The sequence below is a fragment of the Eubalaena glacialis genome, chromosome 7 (assembly GCF_028564815.1).
Source record: "Eubalaena glacialis isolate mEubGla1 chromosome 7, mEubGla1.1.hap2.+ XY, whole genome shotgun sequence".
Lineage (NCBI taxonomy): Eukaryota > Metazoa > Chordata > Mammalia > Artiodactyla > Balaenidae > Eubalaena > Eubalaena glacialis.
Window position 1 is genome coordinate 25,688,030 of NC_083722.1, and position 18,320 is coordinate 25,706,349.

The following is an 18,320-nucleotide window of genomic DNA, read 5'->3' on the forward strand; positions in this document are numbered from 1 at the left end:
TGCAGGAGCATCCAGGGAGGGCAGCAGTGAGGCTTCGCAAACACTGCGAGCTGTGGGCTGGGGCCAGTGAAGCAGAGCTGGCCAGTGCAGAGTTGTATTTGGGATGCATCTGCTCATCCAGGGATCTCATTTCCCAATACCCCTTATATTCGTGAAATGAAAAAGAGACTGGGTTCCTGAATCTCCTCAGGAAGGAGGCATGCTCACCGACCAGGAACCCCTCACTTGAACTATTCTGCGATGTTTTAGTCCATTCGGGCTGGTATAGCAGAGTACCAGAGACTAGAGGGCTTATAAACAACAGAAACTCACAATTTTGGAGGCTGGGAAGACCATGATCAAGGTCTGGCAGAGGACTGCTTCCTGGATCATCTTCTTGCTGTGTCCTCACATCACCTTGTGGTGCAGCCACTATGGAAAACAGTATGGAGGTTCCTTAAAAAACTAAAAGTACTCTATGGTGACCTAAATGGGAAGGAAATCTTAAAAAAGGTGATATATGTATACATATAACTGATTCACTTTGCTGTACAGCAGAAGATAACACAACATTGTAAAGCAACTATACTCCAATAAAAAGTAAAAAAGAAAACAACCAAAAAACCAAAAACAAAAACTAAAAGGAGAACTACCATATGATCCAGGAATTCCACTCCTGGGCATATATCCAGAAAAAACAAAAACTGTAATTCGAAAAGATACATGCACCACAATGTTCATAGCAGCACTATCTACAATAGCCAAGACATGGAAGCAACCCAAGTGCTCATCAACAGATGAATGGATAAAGAAGATTCCATATATATATAGAGAGAGCGAGAGAGCGAGAGAGAGAGAAGCTACACGTTAGACGTATTTTTTTTCTTAAGCAAAATTTGTATTGAACCATTGCATACACACAGAGAAATGTGCAACTCTTAAGTGCATAACTCCATAAAATGTCACAAATGTATCATCTGGTGGTCAAAGAAAGCTTGTTAGAGCAGGTGCTGTCTGATCTGTACTTTCTGTCCTTTGGGGCTTTGAAGATTTTACTCCATTACTTCCTGGTGTTCAATGTGGAAAAGTCTGACATCAATATAATTTTGGTTCCTGATTTGGTATTTTGTATTTTCCTCCTGGGTGTGAGCCTTATATCTTCTTTACTTTTAAAAATTAAAAAAGTTCAATATATTTGAATATGGTCTCTTTTAATTAATTTGGTCTAAACCCAATTTTCAGATTCACTTAAAAACCAGCAAGATATTTTACATTTAAAAAAATATTGGGATGGGTGAAAATGGTAAGAGGGTACAAACTTCCAGTTATACGATAAATAAGTCCTGGGGATATAATGCATAGCACGGTGACTATAGTTAACCATACTGTATTGCATATTTGAAAGTTGCTGAGAGAGTAGGTCTTAAAAGCTCTCATCATAAGAAAAAAAAGTTGTAATTATGTGTGATGATAGATGTTAACTAAACTTATTGTGGTAATCATTTTGCAATATATACATATATCAAATTATTACGTTGTACACCTAAAACTAACACAATGTTATATGTCAATTACATCTCAATTTTTTAAAAAATAAAGGAACATGTCAGAATCCCCAGAACTAAGGAACCAAAATGAAAAACAAGTATCTCACCATTCCACTGCCTTAACCCCCTCAAAACATTAAGAATATTTTCACAATCCCCCTAATATCTTATACACTGCCTGTTCATGCTTTGTACCTAGGAAAGATAGATGCTAAGTGTACTGTTAGCACCCTCTCCCTGTGGGCCACACATTAAAATTATGACACGGACAACTGATAATTGAGCTCTTGCAAAGAATTACTCTCAAAAATAACAAAAAAACCTTTGAAATCAGTGTGTATTTTACACTTATAACACAACTCAGTTAGGACGAGCCACATTTCAAGGGTTCAACAGCCGCATGTGCTTGGTGGCTACTGGTTGAGACAGTGCAGTTCTGGTTCTGCTACAAAGAGGGGGAAACTCTATCTGCCTGGGTCCTTGAATGTCTGAGTGGAGCTGAGCTCCCTGAGGACCCCTGGGGGACAGTAACATGAGCAAGCAATAGACATTGTTTATTTGAGTTTTGCTTGTTGCAACAGCTCTTAATTACTTACCCTGACTAGACTCCCCAAGAAGCTGAGAGACATTGAATTATAAACTATAAGAAGTTAAGCAGAGAGACCAGTTAGGATCCCCTTACAAGTGCAACTTTTTAAAAAAATAATTAATTTATTTATTTTGGTTGCACTGGGTCTTAGTTGTGGCAGGCGGGCTCCTTAGTTGTGGCATGCAAACTCTTAGTAGTGGCATGCATGTGGGATCTAGTTGCTTGACCAGGGATTGAACCCCTGTCCCCTGCATTGGAAGGCAGATTCTGAACCACTGTGCCACCAGGGAAGTCCCCCTTTACAGTGCAACTTTAAACATGACTCTGGAGTTAGGGAGGAGGGAGAGGATACGAGACAACTGATGAGGGATTTGTCCTTCGTTGGATGAGAGGAGTGAGTGACAGACAGAAATCTAGGTTTTTCGCTCGGATGAACAGGTGATGTCATTTGAGTAGATAAAAAAGGCAGTAGAGAAGCTAGTTTGGGAATAGAGCTCATGACTTTAGTTTTGTCTGTTGACTTTGAGGTGTCTCTGGACGATTGATTCAAAGTTTATCTCAATATTGACTGTCTGCTGCGTGCCAGGTCAGGTGCTGATGGACTGGCTCTCAAGGGACCACCAACTGGTTAAAAGAAAGAGCCCATATAGTATGTAAGAGTAGTGATAAGTGATATCCACAGTGCTTTTGGAGCGCAGAAGAGAGAGACTTAATTTGGGATTGCTGGAGTGATAGGTCCCGGAAGGCTCTTTAAAGGAGATGATACCTACGTGGAGAGAATGAGTAGAGCAGTGGGGGTAGGGCAGAGTGTGGAGGGCAGGTGTCCTAGTCCATTTGGGCTGCTATAACAAAATATCACATATTTTGGGGGGCTTATATGCAAGAGAAATTTATTTCTTACAGTTCTGGAAGTCTGAGATCAAGGTGCCAGCATGATTGAGTGAGGATTCTCTTCTGGGTCCAAGACTTCTCATTGTGTCCTCACCCGGCAGAAGGGGAGAGGGAGCTCTCTGGGGCCTCGTTAATAAGGGCGCTAATCTCATTCATGACCTAATCACCTCCCAATGATCCTGCCTCTCAGTCCCATCACTTTGGGGGTTAGGATTCAACATATGAATTTTGGGGGGACACAGACACTCAGACCATACCAGCAGAGTATGAATAGAGGAACAGGAAGGGAGAAGGTGGTAAAGGTATACAGGTAGAGCGGACCGCATGACACAGGCACTGAGGTCAAGAACAGCGTGGCAGTCAAGATTGCATGGTGAAACATCAAGGAGGAAGCAGCATGAGATAAAGCAGGAGCACGACCAGGGCCAGGTTACAGAGGGTGTCTTTTGTCATGTCACATTTTGTGCCATAGACAGATGTTGGAGGATGGATCTGCAGCAACGACAGGCAGGAAGCTGTTCCAATAGCAGGAGGGAAATGAGAAAAGATGAAGTCCTGAACCTGGGCAGGGAGGCGGTTAATTTGAGAACTTTCAGGAAGTGAAACAATGAGTTTGGGGATGTGTGGGTGTCGGGAGTGAGAGCGAGGAAGAGGGAAGAGTCAGGGATGCCTCGCAGATTTCTAGCAGAGATGATGGGGTGAATGATGGTACTAACTGGGGAAAATGAAGGGAGAATAAAAGCAACACACATCAGGAGAGAAGAGGCTTGGAAAGCAACTGCCTCTTCCCACCCTCAAAATTCCCAGGAATATAGTCTAGTGGGAAATCATGGTTCTGGACTGTGGATGTATATGCCCTTTTCTTGCTCTCCGTCCCAAAGGAAAAACACAGTTTTATTTTCACCACTACCATTCAAGGAAAAGTGAGAAATGAACAGCAGGGAGAGGTTTTAAAGCATAGATTGTGAGAAACCGTCAGTGGCAGCTGCCTGTGAATCTCTTGTGTGAAAACCATGATGGGAGTTGGTCATGAGACTCAAGATCTCAGGGCACAAAAACACTGGAAGGAGTGGGGCTGGAGAAGATGACCCCTGGGTTTGGTATTGGAAAAGAAGAAGAGAACAGCCATGGGCCTCTGGGTGGGGCTGGAGTTTCGAGAATAAAATATTGCAGAAGATGGTCTTTCGAGAAGCAGGGAGCCTGTGGGACCAGCCTGAGAATTCTCAGGGGCAACCAAAAGTAGGGCAAGTAGGACACGCTGGGCCATGATGGGGGAAAATGGTTATGACTTGAAACTTGAAACTACTCTGGAATTGAATATGGTTCAGTTTTTATTTTACTTGGGCTGAACTTTTCTCATGCTTGAAGTTTGTTTTGCCCCAGTGGCTCTCTTCTGTGTCCTGGGGTGCACAGAATCAGAGGCCAAGGGCAGGAGAGGTTGTCCTAGGGGTATGACTTGAGCAAGAGAGAAATGTTCCTTTCTAGATCTCTGGTTGACATTAATCTTCAAAAGCAGACTGAGCTTGGGGAGACACTGCCACTCTAGTCTGAAAACAATGTCTTCTCCCAGAACTTCCTCCTTCCTGTCAAACCTCAGGTCATATCTTTGGGAGGATCTTTTTCTTCCCCCCATATGATCTTTAAAAATGACATGTCATTTTCCCGGGGCCGTTATTTTTATTTGCTTAATTCGTTCCAGAGTGCACGTGTCCACAGCATTGGCTAATAGTATGCGGGCCACCATCCTGTATTGTCTTCAATAACATTGAGAACTTGGACTTGGGGTGGGTGGAGGTTGTTGCTACTCAAAGGCATGCTTTGTTTTGCTCTATTGATAAATTTGCACACCCTTCCAAATAGGAAAGAGCTGAGCTCGCGGAAGTCCTTTTAATGAGAAAACAAATAAGGAAACAAATTTTATTCCCAAACTTTATTTATTATCAATTGTTTTTATTACAAGAGTTTAACAGAGCAGAGTTAGACTTGCCGTCTCTCTTGTGAAACCTCAACAATTTACACAATTAAGGTAATAAATATGAAACTAGGTTTAGTCTTTCTTTTCAGCCATGTCATGCACTCCTAAGAGACAATGAGGAGAAAATCCTGTAGCCATATGCAGTACAAACTCAGAAATTTTCAACTGCTATTTAATCCTATCTAGGATTTCCCTAGGCAGTACAGATACTCATATATTTCACCTTTCTCTAAAGACTAAGAAACATAAATAGATCCATAAATAGCTCATATAAATATAGGTTTTACCTGTTAAATAATAAAATTCCCATGTCTGGAATCTTGTCTTAAAAAAATACAAAATAAGGCATGTAATTCATTAAAATGGAATCTCATGCCCCAAAGTTATCTCGGGGCCTATTAAATACATAAATAACTTAAAGCCCTTAGAAAAGCAAACAAGAAGCAAATTGGTACTCAGTCTAAAACTTCCTCCTTGGGGAAAGGGAAAAATGGTTCAGATTCCATCTCTAAACCAGTGTTCCCTCTGGAGTTTCCACAGGATGAACTAAGAACCCTGATGATTTTGGTCAGAAGTGGGGTTGGGTCTACTCCCCAGAAAGCCTAACTGATTTGGGGAGTGGGGGTCAGACCGGAAGCTCTTAAGCCATGTGGCGGACAATGGGGGTGACACAGGTGCAGCCCACGGCCACCAGCATCTTCTCCAGCCGGAAGGAGTGGGGGCAGTGCTGAGGCTCCCTTCGCAGGACCAGGATCTCTTGCTGGATGGGGACGGAGTTCATGTGATGGTCCACCTTCCCTTCAGCATTGACACAGCCCGAGTGGCTGCACTTGGCCTCCCAGATCACAGAGGGGTACCTCTCAGGGTCCTCATTGCGGCTACAAGGGAGACAAAAGCCAGGAAGAGAGTGAAATCCTCGTAGAGCAGGAAGGAAATCAAACAGGAATGAACAAAGGGAGACAAATTCACAGGGGCGCAAATGATAGGCATTGTGAATTCTCTAAGTGCTGTTAGTCTGAAAAAGAAGTAGTTTGGGGAAAACTTGTGTTTCAAAGCCCATGAAGTGTTATAGAAAAAAAGACAATGATTAGTTTTTCCCAATTTCTTTCCAACATACACAAAAGAAGATAGACTGAAACTACAGAATGGATTTAAATTTGACACAAAGGTTAATTTGTTTAGGGTACATTTGATGGATGAAAAAAGACTAAAGGAATAGTATAGAAACAAGATAACCGTTAATCTGACTTAATGAAGCCTGTCTTTGAAACAGAGAATGCACCCAAATTTTATCTGACAGCACGTTGATGGAACAGAGCCCACGGCTGATATGAAGGGCTGCAAACAAAATCTTAAGCCCCTTTATAACCTTCTCTTCTCTCTCCCCTCCAGCTGAGTGAATAATTTGCTTCGACTTCTGAATTAATTTATTTGAACTATTCTTAGTAAGTAGAAGTAAGAAGACAAGAAACCCTACAGTCAGGTGAATCTGTAGGCTCCATATAACTGAGGTTTATTTGCCTAAAATCAAATTATCAAAATACATTTTGTACTTAATCCATCTAAGTACTAAATGTACTAAGGACACAGCAAATATTGGTCTGTTGGGGATGTTGTCTAAGTCAAAAAAGGGTGGAAATACCCAGCATGATACTTCTTCCACTGGTATTCAAGCTATATTTTCCCAGTGTTAATACAACCAAAAAAGCACAAAAATCCCAGTTAATTAATAGTTATTTTCAACAAATCTTCTCTGGGAGCTCTGGTAAAGAGAATTCAAGCACTAATCTCCTACGATAAATGTCTATTTCTTTTTAAAATAAATAAACAACAGACTTGGGGTGTCATAAATATGAGAATGATGACCACCGTTCATTTGGATGGATTTCTGGGACAATGAGAACTAGTAGAATAGGTGTTATGGGGGGGTGGGGTGAGCTGTGCTCTATCAAAGAAATCTGTAGAATGAAAGTTTGAGAATCATTGGTTTACACAATGGCCCTTCCAGGTTTGACGGATGATTCTGAGTGAGTAATACCATTCTCAAGGTGATTTAACTGGCAGTCTGATACATACAGGGTAGAAGAATACAGAGATTTTATCTGGGACTCTTACGTACTGGAGAGTCCAGGGTGAGGTGGAGCGTTTGTAGTAATCGGAGGGTCTTCTGGAATTCGTGTTCCGGTTAAGGATGTTTAGGTTGACCCTCACATACTGTGGGAAGTTCTTGTCCTCAATATGAGGGCAGCCTGGACTTTGTGGGATTATGATTCCTGCCTTCACAAGAGCCACCAGACTCAGCAGCAGCAGCAGTGACTGGAACTGGGTGGGAAAGGAGAGAGAGGTGGGAGACTGGGTTAGTACTACATGGTTTTTGTCAACAAAGTGTAGTGATGATGGAATTGCTGATAGTTGAGAACATGCTATGGACAAGGACAATCTATACTAAATTTTCAGATCTGTTAAATGAAAAGCTGATTAGACGAACAAAATAATATTAAGACGGCATTTCTACCAGTCTTGAACATTTTTCTTTTTTGACTTAGAAAAACCACATTATTCATTGGCTGGCAGTAATTTTAGTGAAGATGGCAAGTCATCAACCTGTCAGTACATGCATCACTCTCAGGTCATTGGGATAGTAATGACCTTGATTTTCTAGGAAGAATTGTCCTCCTGCACCATCGATCCCTCCCCTTGCATTCTGTGAAACCCTATGTGAAATCAAATGTACACCTTAGAAATAAAGGGCTGTAGAAAATCCATGTGTTATCAGTTAAAAATTCTGTTGGTACCACTGGCAAACATCCAACCCAAAATGGACCCCCCTTGTTTTTCTTAGGTATATTTCCCAGTTTTTCTAAATTTACATATACTGATTCTGTAATCAAATTGGGTTTCAAAAAAGACGTTTTAACTTAAATATTTTAAAAACATAAAGACCGTTTACTCTAAACCACACCTATACCATCTATACATCTATGTCTAGTTAGAATAAATAGGGTTAGCATACCAAGACTATAGTATAATAATAAGATAATGGAAAGAAAAGTCACTGCCACAACTTATTAAATCCTCAAGGATAGTGACCCATCTTATTTTGGATTAAAGAAAAATGGGAGAATTATATTAAATCCCTTGTACTTAGAGAAACAGGTTTTCAATAAGCATTCTTTCTTAGAGCACAGCATCATGTGACACTTCTTGTGTGGTTTAGCCCCAGTATAGCTATCTTTCAGTTTTAATCTCACCTTTCAAACTGATGTGTACCAGTTCTTGAAAATGCTATACAATGACAAGTATCTATCAAGTGTTTCATTTCCCATCCTATGTAGACAGTATTCTTGGATTTCCATAGCTAGAATCCAGGATTTCATGCCTGCAGTCCAGAAATATTATCTGGCCCAAATCGACGAGAGCATTGCACGTTTGTGCGGGACTCACCACGGATGAAGTTCTCACACGAGCCATGGTAGTTTCTCCCAATTCACTGTAAGTGGATGAGCTTGTGCTTGCTGCGAGATGGACAAAGTGTAGCGCTACCTTCTCTCTTTTTATAGGGCTTTTCTCCTTCTGTGGTCACTTACGTTGGCGTGTAGGAGTGAGTTCGGGGTGACACCATTTTGGTTAAAAGTTCCATCCCCAAATGAGGTCAGAGAAAAACCTCCCCTTCATGACGGGCAATACTCTGCTTCTGGAGGAAAATGGGAAGGACAGAGATTTATGTTTCTAAAGACTATGTCTTCTCTTCATTCTTCAAGGAACTATGACTTGTCAGAAGCTGAGTGGAAACACAGAAATCATTTATTTATGAGCATGCATGAAACTGCCATAAGAGATATCTTCTATTTTAATGGCTCGTGGGGAAATAAAAGTTTGACCTCACATTCAAGTCTTCTTTGGTCATATGCCTTGATTTCCCATTTGATAACTCCTTTCCTCACCAGATTCCCTAGCCAGATGTGGTGGAGACCATTCCAGAAACTACCCATGGTCTCGCCATATAAACAAACAAAAAAATGGATACATAATTTCATGAAGACAAGACATATTATTTCATCGATTTAATGCCTGCTTTGTTGAATGTCTACTCTGCTTGAGGAACAAATAACTAGGTTCAAGAGACGTGAGATTTACTATCAAAGGCACGTCTAACACTGCATGTTACCAAGCAACTTGTTAACTCACGCAATTCCTCAGGAGGAAGAAGGAGTGAGGAAATGTAACCGGACAAAGAGAGGAATGAAAATGGAGGTAGAGACTGCAGGAAGGTGGGGGTAGAGAAAAGGAGGGCAGGCGAGAGCAGACAATGATAACAAGAAAGGAGGAGAGGAATGGGGGATAAGAAGGAAAGAGAGATAGGACTTCCCTGATGGTCCAGTGGTTAAGACTTTGCCTTCAAGGCAGGGGATGTGGGTTCGATCCCTGGTCGGGGAGCTAAGATCCCACATGCCTCTGGGCCAAAAAAACAAAACGTAAAACAGAAGCAATATTGTAACAAATTCAATAAAAACTTTAAAAATGGTCCACATCAAAAAAAAAAAAATCGTTAAAAAAAAAAATCGTTAAAAAAAAAAAAAAGAAGGAAAGAAAGAAGGAGATGGTTCCTCCTTACTTTTCTCTCCACTTTCTAAGTGAGGTGAACTTCGATTTCAGGTCCTTGAGGATGGCTCCTCCTCGAAAACATTGAGGTCTATCACAAGGTTGATAAAATGAGGGGTCAGTGGATGCAGACATGGCTGGTGACATGTCACCCTGTCTCTGCCTGTTCTTGGCAGTGAGGTGTTTTCTTGAGTAGACAGAGCCTGACTGATCAGTGAGGAAGGCCATGAGCAGCTGAAATCTCAGTGGCAATGGTAGATGGATGACCTTGGTAGGCGAAACAGATACAGATGGAAGAGGAAGTGGGATGCAGTTTCTCCCGATTTCCTTGGTTCTGGTGTTGACCTCACCATGTACCTTGGAGACATGGAGTCATCGTGAGCTCCCTTGTCCCTCCTCCACATGTGATCACGTAGCCATCTCAGCAGCAGCTGTGTCTCTCACATCTATTTCCTATTCCCAGACCTACTGCCATTCCTCTAACTCATTGCTCACCCACTTGGACTGTTTTGTTTTTGTTTTTTAGTTGAAGTATAGTTGACTTACAATGTTGTTTTAATTTCTGTTGTACAGCAAAGTGATTGTTATACATATATACACATTCTTTTTTATATTATTTTCCATTATGGTTTATCACATGATATTGAATATAGTTCCCTGTGCTATACAGTAGGACCTTGTTGTTTATCCATTCTATATATAATGGTTTGCATTTGCTACTCCCAAACTCCCAATTCATCCCTCCCCCACCTCCTCCCCCTTGGCAACTACAAGTCTGTTCTCTATGTCTGTGAGTCTGTTTCTTTTCTGTAGATGGGATCATTTGTGTACTTGGACTGTTTTAATAACCACATTTGCTCTTCCCAATTGTTGCCTTCCACCCGCCTTCAACATTCCTGCAATAATGATCCTCAAAGCATGGCTCTGATTGTGCCTTTTCTTGTATCATTCGCTTGCATTCAGAACAAAATGCAGACCCCTTAGTATTTAAATTATTATTTGACTTAGTATTTGAATTAGTATTTGAAATCTGCAACCTTTACAGCTTTACCTCCCACCACGCTCCATGACCTGGGCTCATGGGGTCCTGATTGTCCTCCTTCCACAGACGGTCCCCAACTTACGATGGTTTGACTTACAATTTTTCAAATTTGCGACGGTGCAAACGTGATATGCATTCAGTTGAAGCTGTACTTCAGGTTTTGAATTTTGATCTTTTCCCAGGCTGGTGATATGTGGTGTGATCTTCTCTCATGAGGCTGCAGTGGCTGTGAGCCATGCAATCATGAGAGTGAACAACCGATATATTTACCAACATCTGTACCCAGACACCAATTCTATTTTTCACTTTCAGTACATTATTCAGTAAATGACATGAGATATTCAATACTTGATTATAAAATAAGCTTTGTGTTAGATGATTTTGCCCAACTGTAGGCTAAGATAAATGTTCTGGGCACATATGAGGTAGGCTAGGCTAAGCCATGATGCTTGGTAGGTTAAGGTGTATTAAATGCATTTACATCATGATGTTTTCAATTTATTGGGTTTGTTGGAATGTAATCCCATCTTAAGTCAAGGAAGATCTGTAATGCCTGCATGCCTTTTGTTAAGTACTGTCTCTGAAATGCCCTTTCCCGTCCTCAGTTTATATCAACATGTGCCTTGTCCTTCCAGATCCAGTTCAAATGTGTCGTCTAAGTCTGGAGGTCCTTCCTGATCATTTAGCTGAAATGAGCAGCTCCCATAACACATAGCTTATACCTACCTCTCTAGTAACTTTTGCTTCATTTTGTACTGTGTTTTATTTGGCTGGAAAAAGTATGTCTAAGACATATGTTTATTTCCAATTTTAGATTTTACTGTTATCCTTCAAGGCCAGTGTGTTATTCATCTTTGTAACTCCCATGGTGCTTCATGTGAGGCTTTATACAACATAGATCTTCACAGATTTCTTCTGTGTTGCTGGTTTTTCTCTGGTCCACAGCTGTCCATGCATACTTCTAGCATATTGCATGTCATTTGTTTATGTATCTGATTTTCCTGCTAGACTGTGAAGCTACCTGGAGACAGTTATTATTAGTCTTTGTATCACCTAACACAGTGTCTAGGAAATAGGAAGTGCTTAATATTTTGACTGAATTACAGTACAAATAATGTTATTTGGATAGGTCAGAATCTTGAATATTCCTTTTGGGACCCAACTGCATGCCAGTGGCCATACTGAGCTAACACCTTGACTCTCCAGCTGATCCTTTTGAAGGTAGTGTGACAAGGTTGTGGCCTGTTTTGGACCATCCTTAAGTAGAAGATTCCTTGCTTGTTGCTGTCTGGTAAGGATGAGGTCAAGGTGAATGTGTTTGCTGGCCGAAGGGGAAAAGCTGATTCTAGTTGTCCTGCCTATGCCTGCCTCCTGTGCCAGTGAAATACACCCTGTGTGCTGTCCTTTGAAATACCAACCCTTGCTTTGAAATAAGGATGGGAAACAAGGTGGGTTTTCACAAAAGTGTAAAACTGACCATTTTGAGGTGGTGGTTGGAGCTCGGTGTGCCCAGTCTTGAGTAGGACTGGTTTCTCAGATACACTCTTGAGCTGGAGGAACAGTCAGAAGCACAAAGATGGTGCACAGAGCAAGGAAGGTATTTGTCTACAGAGGCAGCTGGTTCAGGTTTGGACCGCAGTCTGTTCAGATAGAAGGAATGCTGGACTGGAAATTAGGTGCCCAGAACACTGGAGGAGAGGGCACTTTTATTTTCACTGTGGTTCTGCCATTAACTACGCATGCCCTTAGGTATTTCACATCCTTGAGGCTCAGTTTCCCTCTCAATAAAATGAGTTTTTGCACCAGGTAATCTTTGATTATCTGAATTTTCAGAGAAAGAAAATAGTGAAAGAACAAATAGGGACAGTAAATTAGGGGTGATGATTTTCCTTAGTGATTTCCCCCAGTTTATCAGTCTTGCTTCTTGGAGGGCTCGGGAAACAGATATCCACAAAGTAATGGGGAACTGCAACCTGGGAGTTGGGAGCTGGGTGAGGTGGGGAGAGGAGGAGCAGGTGGAGGCTGTGAAGTCTTCCTGGGAGCCAAGCATTCATCTGGTCCTAGTAAAGTGTCTGTGGGCTTCTTGATTTAGGGAAATGATCTTCAAGGCTCCTTGACCTCATTAAGTCATCAAACAGCATCCCCTTGTACTTACAGTAGAGAACAATGTGGGAGATAGAAGAACATATATCCCTTAAATTAAGACTGTCATTAAAAAATTAAATAAATAGTGCTCGCTTCAGCAGCACATATACTAAAATTGGAATGATACAGAGAAGATTAGCATGGCCCCTGTGCAAGGATGACACGCAAATTCGTGAAGCATTCCATATTTTTTTGAATGATTAAAAAATAAATAAATAAGTAAATAAGTTAAGTTAAAAAAAAAATGTCTTGCTTAGGTGGTGGGGTTACCATCGAGATACTATTGTCTTTTTAAATTTCTACTCTACAGCCTTTAAAAAAAAAATAACAATGGTCTCAGTAGAGGAGGAGGCCTTGTGCCATCGTTAATGACTTATGTACAGTAAGTCCCCTACATACGAACCTTCAAGGTGCGAACTTTCAGAGATGTGAACGTGCGTTCCATCAACGTCAGGCGTGAGTGAACTTGTAGCTTGCCTTCCGTCTCCTATTGCTGACGATCCTTCAGCTCTACCATCTCCCACCTCCTCTCCCTCCTCCAGTCAGTAACTCTTCTTGCCTGTTCACTCAATGCCAGCCCTCATATGCCAGCAGTTGTACTGTACTACTGTACTTTTCAAGGTACTGTACTGTAAGATTAAAAATGTTTTCTTTATTTTTTGTGTTTGTTTTTTAATGTATTTTTTGTGTGAAAAGTATTATAAACCTATTACAGTACAGTACTATATAGCTGATTGTGTTAGCTGGGTACGTAGGCTAACTTTGTTGGACTTAAGAACAAATTGGACTTACAAATGTGCTCTTGGAATGGAACTCGTTCGTATGCAGGGGACTTATTGTATATTATAATTTAAAGATAATGGCTTCTCAAAGAAATGGGTGTCATTTTATCTCATGCTGTGCACATCACAAGGAAAACTCCTTTTCTCTTGATTTTGATTTAATATAGAGAAGGTAATGAGTAGCTGCAGAGAATCCTTTTGGGTTTTTAATCTGGGGGCTGATATTTTGAAAATGGGCCAACTCACAAGAAGCAATGTCAGATACTTAATAGGAAGACATGGTTTTGAGAGAGGAGAACGTTTGCAACAGAGAGTCATCTGGAGGGCCTTGGGGCATTGATAAAATCAGGATTTAGCTGATATTCAGATTTAGATCTAGTTGTTTAAGATCTAGATCATCTATAATATCTCCAACTTCAAAGTATTAATAGTGTTATATACCAGAGGCTCAGCTCTGAGGTTAAAGCTGTTGTTTTTCAAGAATCAGGACTTACTGTCTATGAAATTACCATGGTTTATTAAATAAGAAATAAAATCTTAGTACCAGCCTGGTAGTGTCAGTGTTCCTCTCCAGGGCAACACTGTTAGGTGTTCACTACGGCTGTGTTGCTGAGGGCCGTCCTGAACAATGAATTGTTGGGTGGGAATCCTCCAGGGGTAGGTACAGGCTTCCTCTGGAATCCCTGGTGGAGGAATTTCTCCTCCTTATATGACATGATGAATTGAAGGAATGATTAACAATGAGGACTTCTGAACAAGTCATTGTTAATGGGCTGGTGAGGGCTAAGAGGTGAGAGGCAGAATCCTTTTTCAAAATTTGGATTCTGTTTTTTCACCACTGGGCATTCTAACACTTGGTGGGTTGTTCTTCCCTGATGAAGACCCTCTGTGAACAGCTCCTGTGAGTGACTAATTATCTTTCTTCTGCTATTCATTTTTCATGCTGCAGGAGCCTAGTCCTAGCCCAGACCAGACTATTTTTATCTGATGGAATCAGATCACAAAACTGTTTGTACGTCTTTAAAAAACAAACTTAATCTATGGAGTCAAAAGAATGTTGATGGGCCATGACATTATCCACATGAGGGATTTGATTGACAGGCATTCTGTTCCTGGTGACTCCCCAATAGTGCACGACACCTTCATCTTTTCGGTAAATGAGGCTTGCTCTTACACATCTTTCCCAACCTCAAAGCATTGAGATGATACCTGGAAGCTGTGATGAGACCAAGCCATACAAGAAGGAAGACACATCACATCACGTCATCTTAAAACAACTGCAATCCATCAGTGTTTCCCCAATCTCTACACGAACATCCACAACCCAACTCATCAGATGAGCATGTCAATTTCTCCTTTGAGTAATAACTACTACTAACCTCATGGAAACCAAGCCTCTTCCTTAGGTAAGTTTCTCACTAGCCTTTTACTGAAACACTGATTTAAAGTGGGTCAGAGAACTTTCCATTTTTTTTCAAACCAATACATTTAGAATTCTATCCCTATATATTAGCAGGCACATGCAAATTTTTTTTACGGGTGGCCTTCCCTTTGGTAATGCTGACTTCATCTAATACCCTGAGAATTAAGGTCAGTAAATGACTGAAGTTTCAAGTCTGAAAGGATGTCACTGAAAAGTAAGGTCTAAAATTAAACAAGCAAACCAAACCACACACTGAGGTTGGGCTATCAAGTTAACAGCTTTATTTTCTTTTCAGCAATTTTGAAGTTAATATGATTTAGAGACAACCGCAGAATGTATTTAAAGGACAAGATACAACATGTGGACTCAGAACAAATTGCTAATTGGTTTTTCTTTTTAGACAATATAGAAGATGCTCTGGTGAAGTGTCTTCTCCACAGATTGGAAATATAGTAAAATCAATAATAGTGATGCTATGTTCCTTTATTCCAAAATCCTTCGAAGGATTTGAGATGATTTGTAACAAAAATTCAGGTAATAAAGTAGATAAAAAATATGAATCAGGCCCAGCGAATATAGTAGAGTCAAAAGTCAAGATCAGGGAAAAGAAAACCCAAAGTCACAGTCCATAGGGATCAATAGAGTTACTCTAATTGAGGTTTACATTTGTCTCTGAGCTTCCTGTCAGCCAAAGAGAAAAGGTAGATATGCTCAGTTACATAGTTTTCATTATCAGCAAGGAAGAAGCTAGCTAATTCCTTAGAAGAGATGGAGTTAGAAGAATGGATAAAGAAGATGTGATACATATACACAATGGAATATTACTCAGCCATAAAAAGGAACGAAACTGGGTCATTTGTAGGGACGTGGATGGACCTAGAGGTTGTCATACAGAGTGAAGTAAGTCAGAAAGAGAAAAAAAAATATTGTACAATATCGATTATATGAAAAGCGATAATGGTACAGATGAACTTACTTGCAAAGCAGAAATAGAGTCACAGATGTAGAGAACAAACTTATGCTTACCAAGGGGGGAAGGGGAGGTGGGATGAACTGGGAGGTTGAGATTGACATATATACACTACTATGTATAAAATGGGTAGCTAATGAGAACCTACTGTATAGCACAGGGAACTCTACTCAGTGCTCCATGGTGACCTAAATGGGAAAGAAATCTAAAAGAGAGTGGATATATGTATACATAAAACTGATTCACTTTGGTGCACAGCAGAAGCTAACACAACATTGTGAAGCAACTATACTCCAATAAAAATTAATAAAAAATATTTTAAAATATAATGTACTAAAAAAAAAGAAGAGATGGAGTATTTCCTATCATTACATTTTTTTAAACATCTTTATTGGAGTATAATTGCTTTACAATGGTGTGTTAGTTTCTGCTTTATAACAAAGTGAATCAGTTATACATATACATATGTTACCATATCCCTTCCCTCTTGCATCTCCCTCCCTCCCACCCTCCCTATCCACCCCTCTAGGTGGTCACAGAGCACCGAGCTGATCTCCCTTTCATTTTGAAATAAAATTTCCATTTGGGGCTCATAAGAGGTTCCTGTTTAGTATATTGGTTAAAGACATGTTGTGGCATCAGACATTCCCATAATCATATCTCAGCCCCACTTTATTAGCTGTGTGACCTTAGGAAAATTATATCATGCACGTCTCAGTGTCCGTACCTACAAGATGGAGGTAACAATAGAATATGACTCATAGATTATTGAAAGGAGTAAATTAAATAATATATGTGGCAATGCATATTGATGAAATATTAACTTTTGTAGGAATGTCAGGGCAAGAGAATCTGACAGAGTTTGTCAAACTTTTTTGAGAAAGAGAACCATTGGGTCTGAGGGTCAGACACTGGATGTGAAAGTCAGACACTGGATGTGAGGGTCAGACATTGGATGTGAGGGTCAGACATCAGATCTGAAGGTCAGACATTGGAGGTGAGGGTCAGACACTGGATCTGAAGATCCGACATTGGAGGTGAGGGTCAGACATCAGATCTGAAGGTCAGACATTGGAGGTGAGGGTCAGACACTGGATCTGAAGATCCGACATTGGAGGTGAGGGTCGGACATTGGAGGTGAGGGTCAGACATTGGATCTGACTAGTTATCTGCTCATTGAGTGTCTACAATGTGAGAAAGTAGGGAGATTTCTTCAGCTTCCACATGGTCTGGGTGAAATAGCCCTTCATTCAACAAATGTTTCTTGAGCACCTGTTCTGAACTGAGCACTGCTGAGCTCTGGGGATAGAGCAGGGTATAAGTTGACAAGGCCCTACTTTCAAGGAGCTGACATCCAGGGTAATCCAGGCCCTTTATTCATATTCTGTGCTTTTCAAACTGATTGCTGATAATGAATTGGGCTTATTAGGCACTTAGATAACCTGGAAACCAGTGCCCTGGATAGTAGACACAGGCATCTGATTAGTGGAAAGGAATAGTCCCTGCTACAAATTATTAATTTGTCCTGGTTTATATACTGTTGTACTGATGATAAGGAATTTCAAGGTTTACCATATATTGTATTGAACTTAACTCAGAACTGCCACCCTGTATATGTGTATATACATATTTTATATCTATCTATCATCTATCTGTCTATCATCTGTCTACCTATCTATCATCTATCTATCCATCTATCATCTATCTATCTACACAATGCACGAGCACACACACACATACACACACGTCATTTTTCTTCTGACCATGAAAGTGATATATCGTCATTTGTTATACAAAATAATGGGGGCCAGGTGCAGGGAGCAAAAGGAAGAAAGCAAAATTAACCCATAATCCTGGTTCTTAGAAATAAGCTTTTGGAGTATACTGTTCCTGTTATTTTATAAAACTGGCATCATTTGAAGTGTATTGTTCTAGTTTAAAAAATACATTAAAAAAAACTATAAGTATTATTATTACCAAATTGGGCCATATTATAATACTGTTTTGTGACCTGTTTTCTCACCTTACAATATATTCTGAACATTTTTGCCCTTTTTAAAGCTTTTGTTTGTTTGTTTATGTGTGTTTGAATCCTGCCTAACATCCTGAGACATGGATGAACAGCAGACCATTTAACCAGCTGCCTTTTTTTCAATATTTTGATTGCTTCCATGATTTCATTATTTCTTTGACTTCTCTGGGTCATCTGTCCATAGCAGCAAAAAGTATCATACCTGGATACTCAGTAGAATTATTGTAGAGTTCTACCTTTGCAAAGTGACTGAATTTGGCTGAAGAGCAGTGCTGTCAACACCTAAAAGCAAAGGAAGAGAAAGATCCACAGGGTTATACATGCTTGGTCGCATAAGTAGAGC

At 40.4% G+C, this 18,320-nt stretch overlaps 1 protein-coding gene and 1 non-coding gene across 2 annotated transcripts; one reads left to right on the plus strand and one right to left on the minus strand.

Annotated features, from left to right (window-relative positions):
- Positions 1-5,621: 5,621 nt before the first annotated feature.
- IL17A (interleukin 17A) lies at positions 5,622-8,452 on the minus strand. Its single transcript, XM_061194980.1, has 3 exons — positions 8,426-8,452; positions 7,101-7,297; positions 5,622-5,859 (listed from the first exon to the last, which is right to left on the minus strand). The coding sequence occupies exons 1-3, from the start codon at positions 8,450-8,452 to the stop codon at positions 5,622-5,624; spliced, it is 462 nt and encodes a 153-aa protein (XP_061050963.1).
- A 4,403-nt stretch (positions 8,453-12,855) lies between these two features.
- Positions 12,856-12,962, plus strand: LOC133095847 (U6 spliceosomal RNA). The gene has a single exon (XR_009701704.1). It is a non-coding gene; the product is annotated as a U6 spliceosomal RNA (small nuclear RNA).
- Positions 12,963-18,320: the final 5,358 nt, after the last annotated feature.

Bases quoted from the DNA above. Each gene is read 5' to 3' on its own strand.
- IL17A (XM_061194980.1), bottom strand. From the start codon at position 8,452: ATGGCTCGTGTGAGAACTTCATCCGTG. The intron at 7,298-8,425 runs GTGAGTCCCGCA...ACCCAGTTCCAG, and splicing joins GTGTGAGAACTTCATCCGTG to TCACTGCTGCTGCTGCTGAG. The intron at 5,860-7,100 runs GTACGTAAGAGT...TCTCCCTTGTAG, and splicing joins ACCTCACCCTGGACTCTCCA to CCGCAATGAGGACCCTGAGA.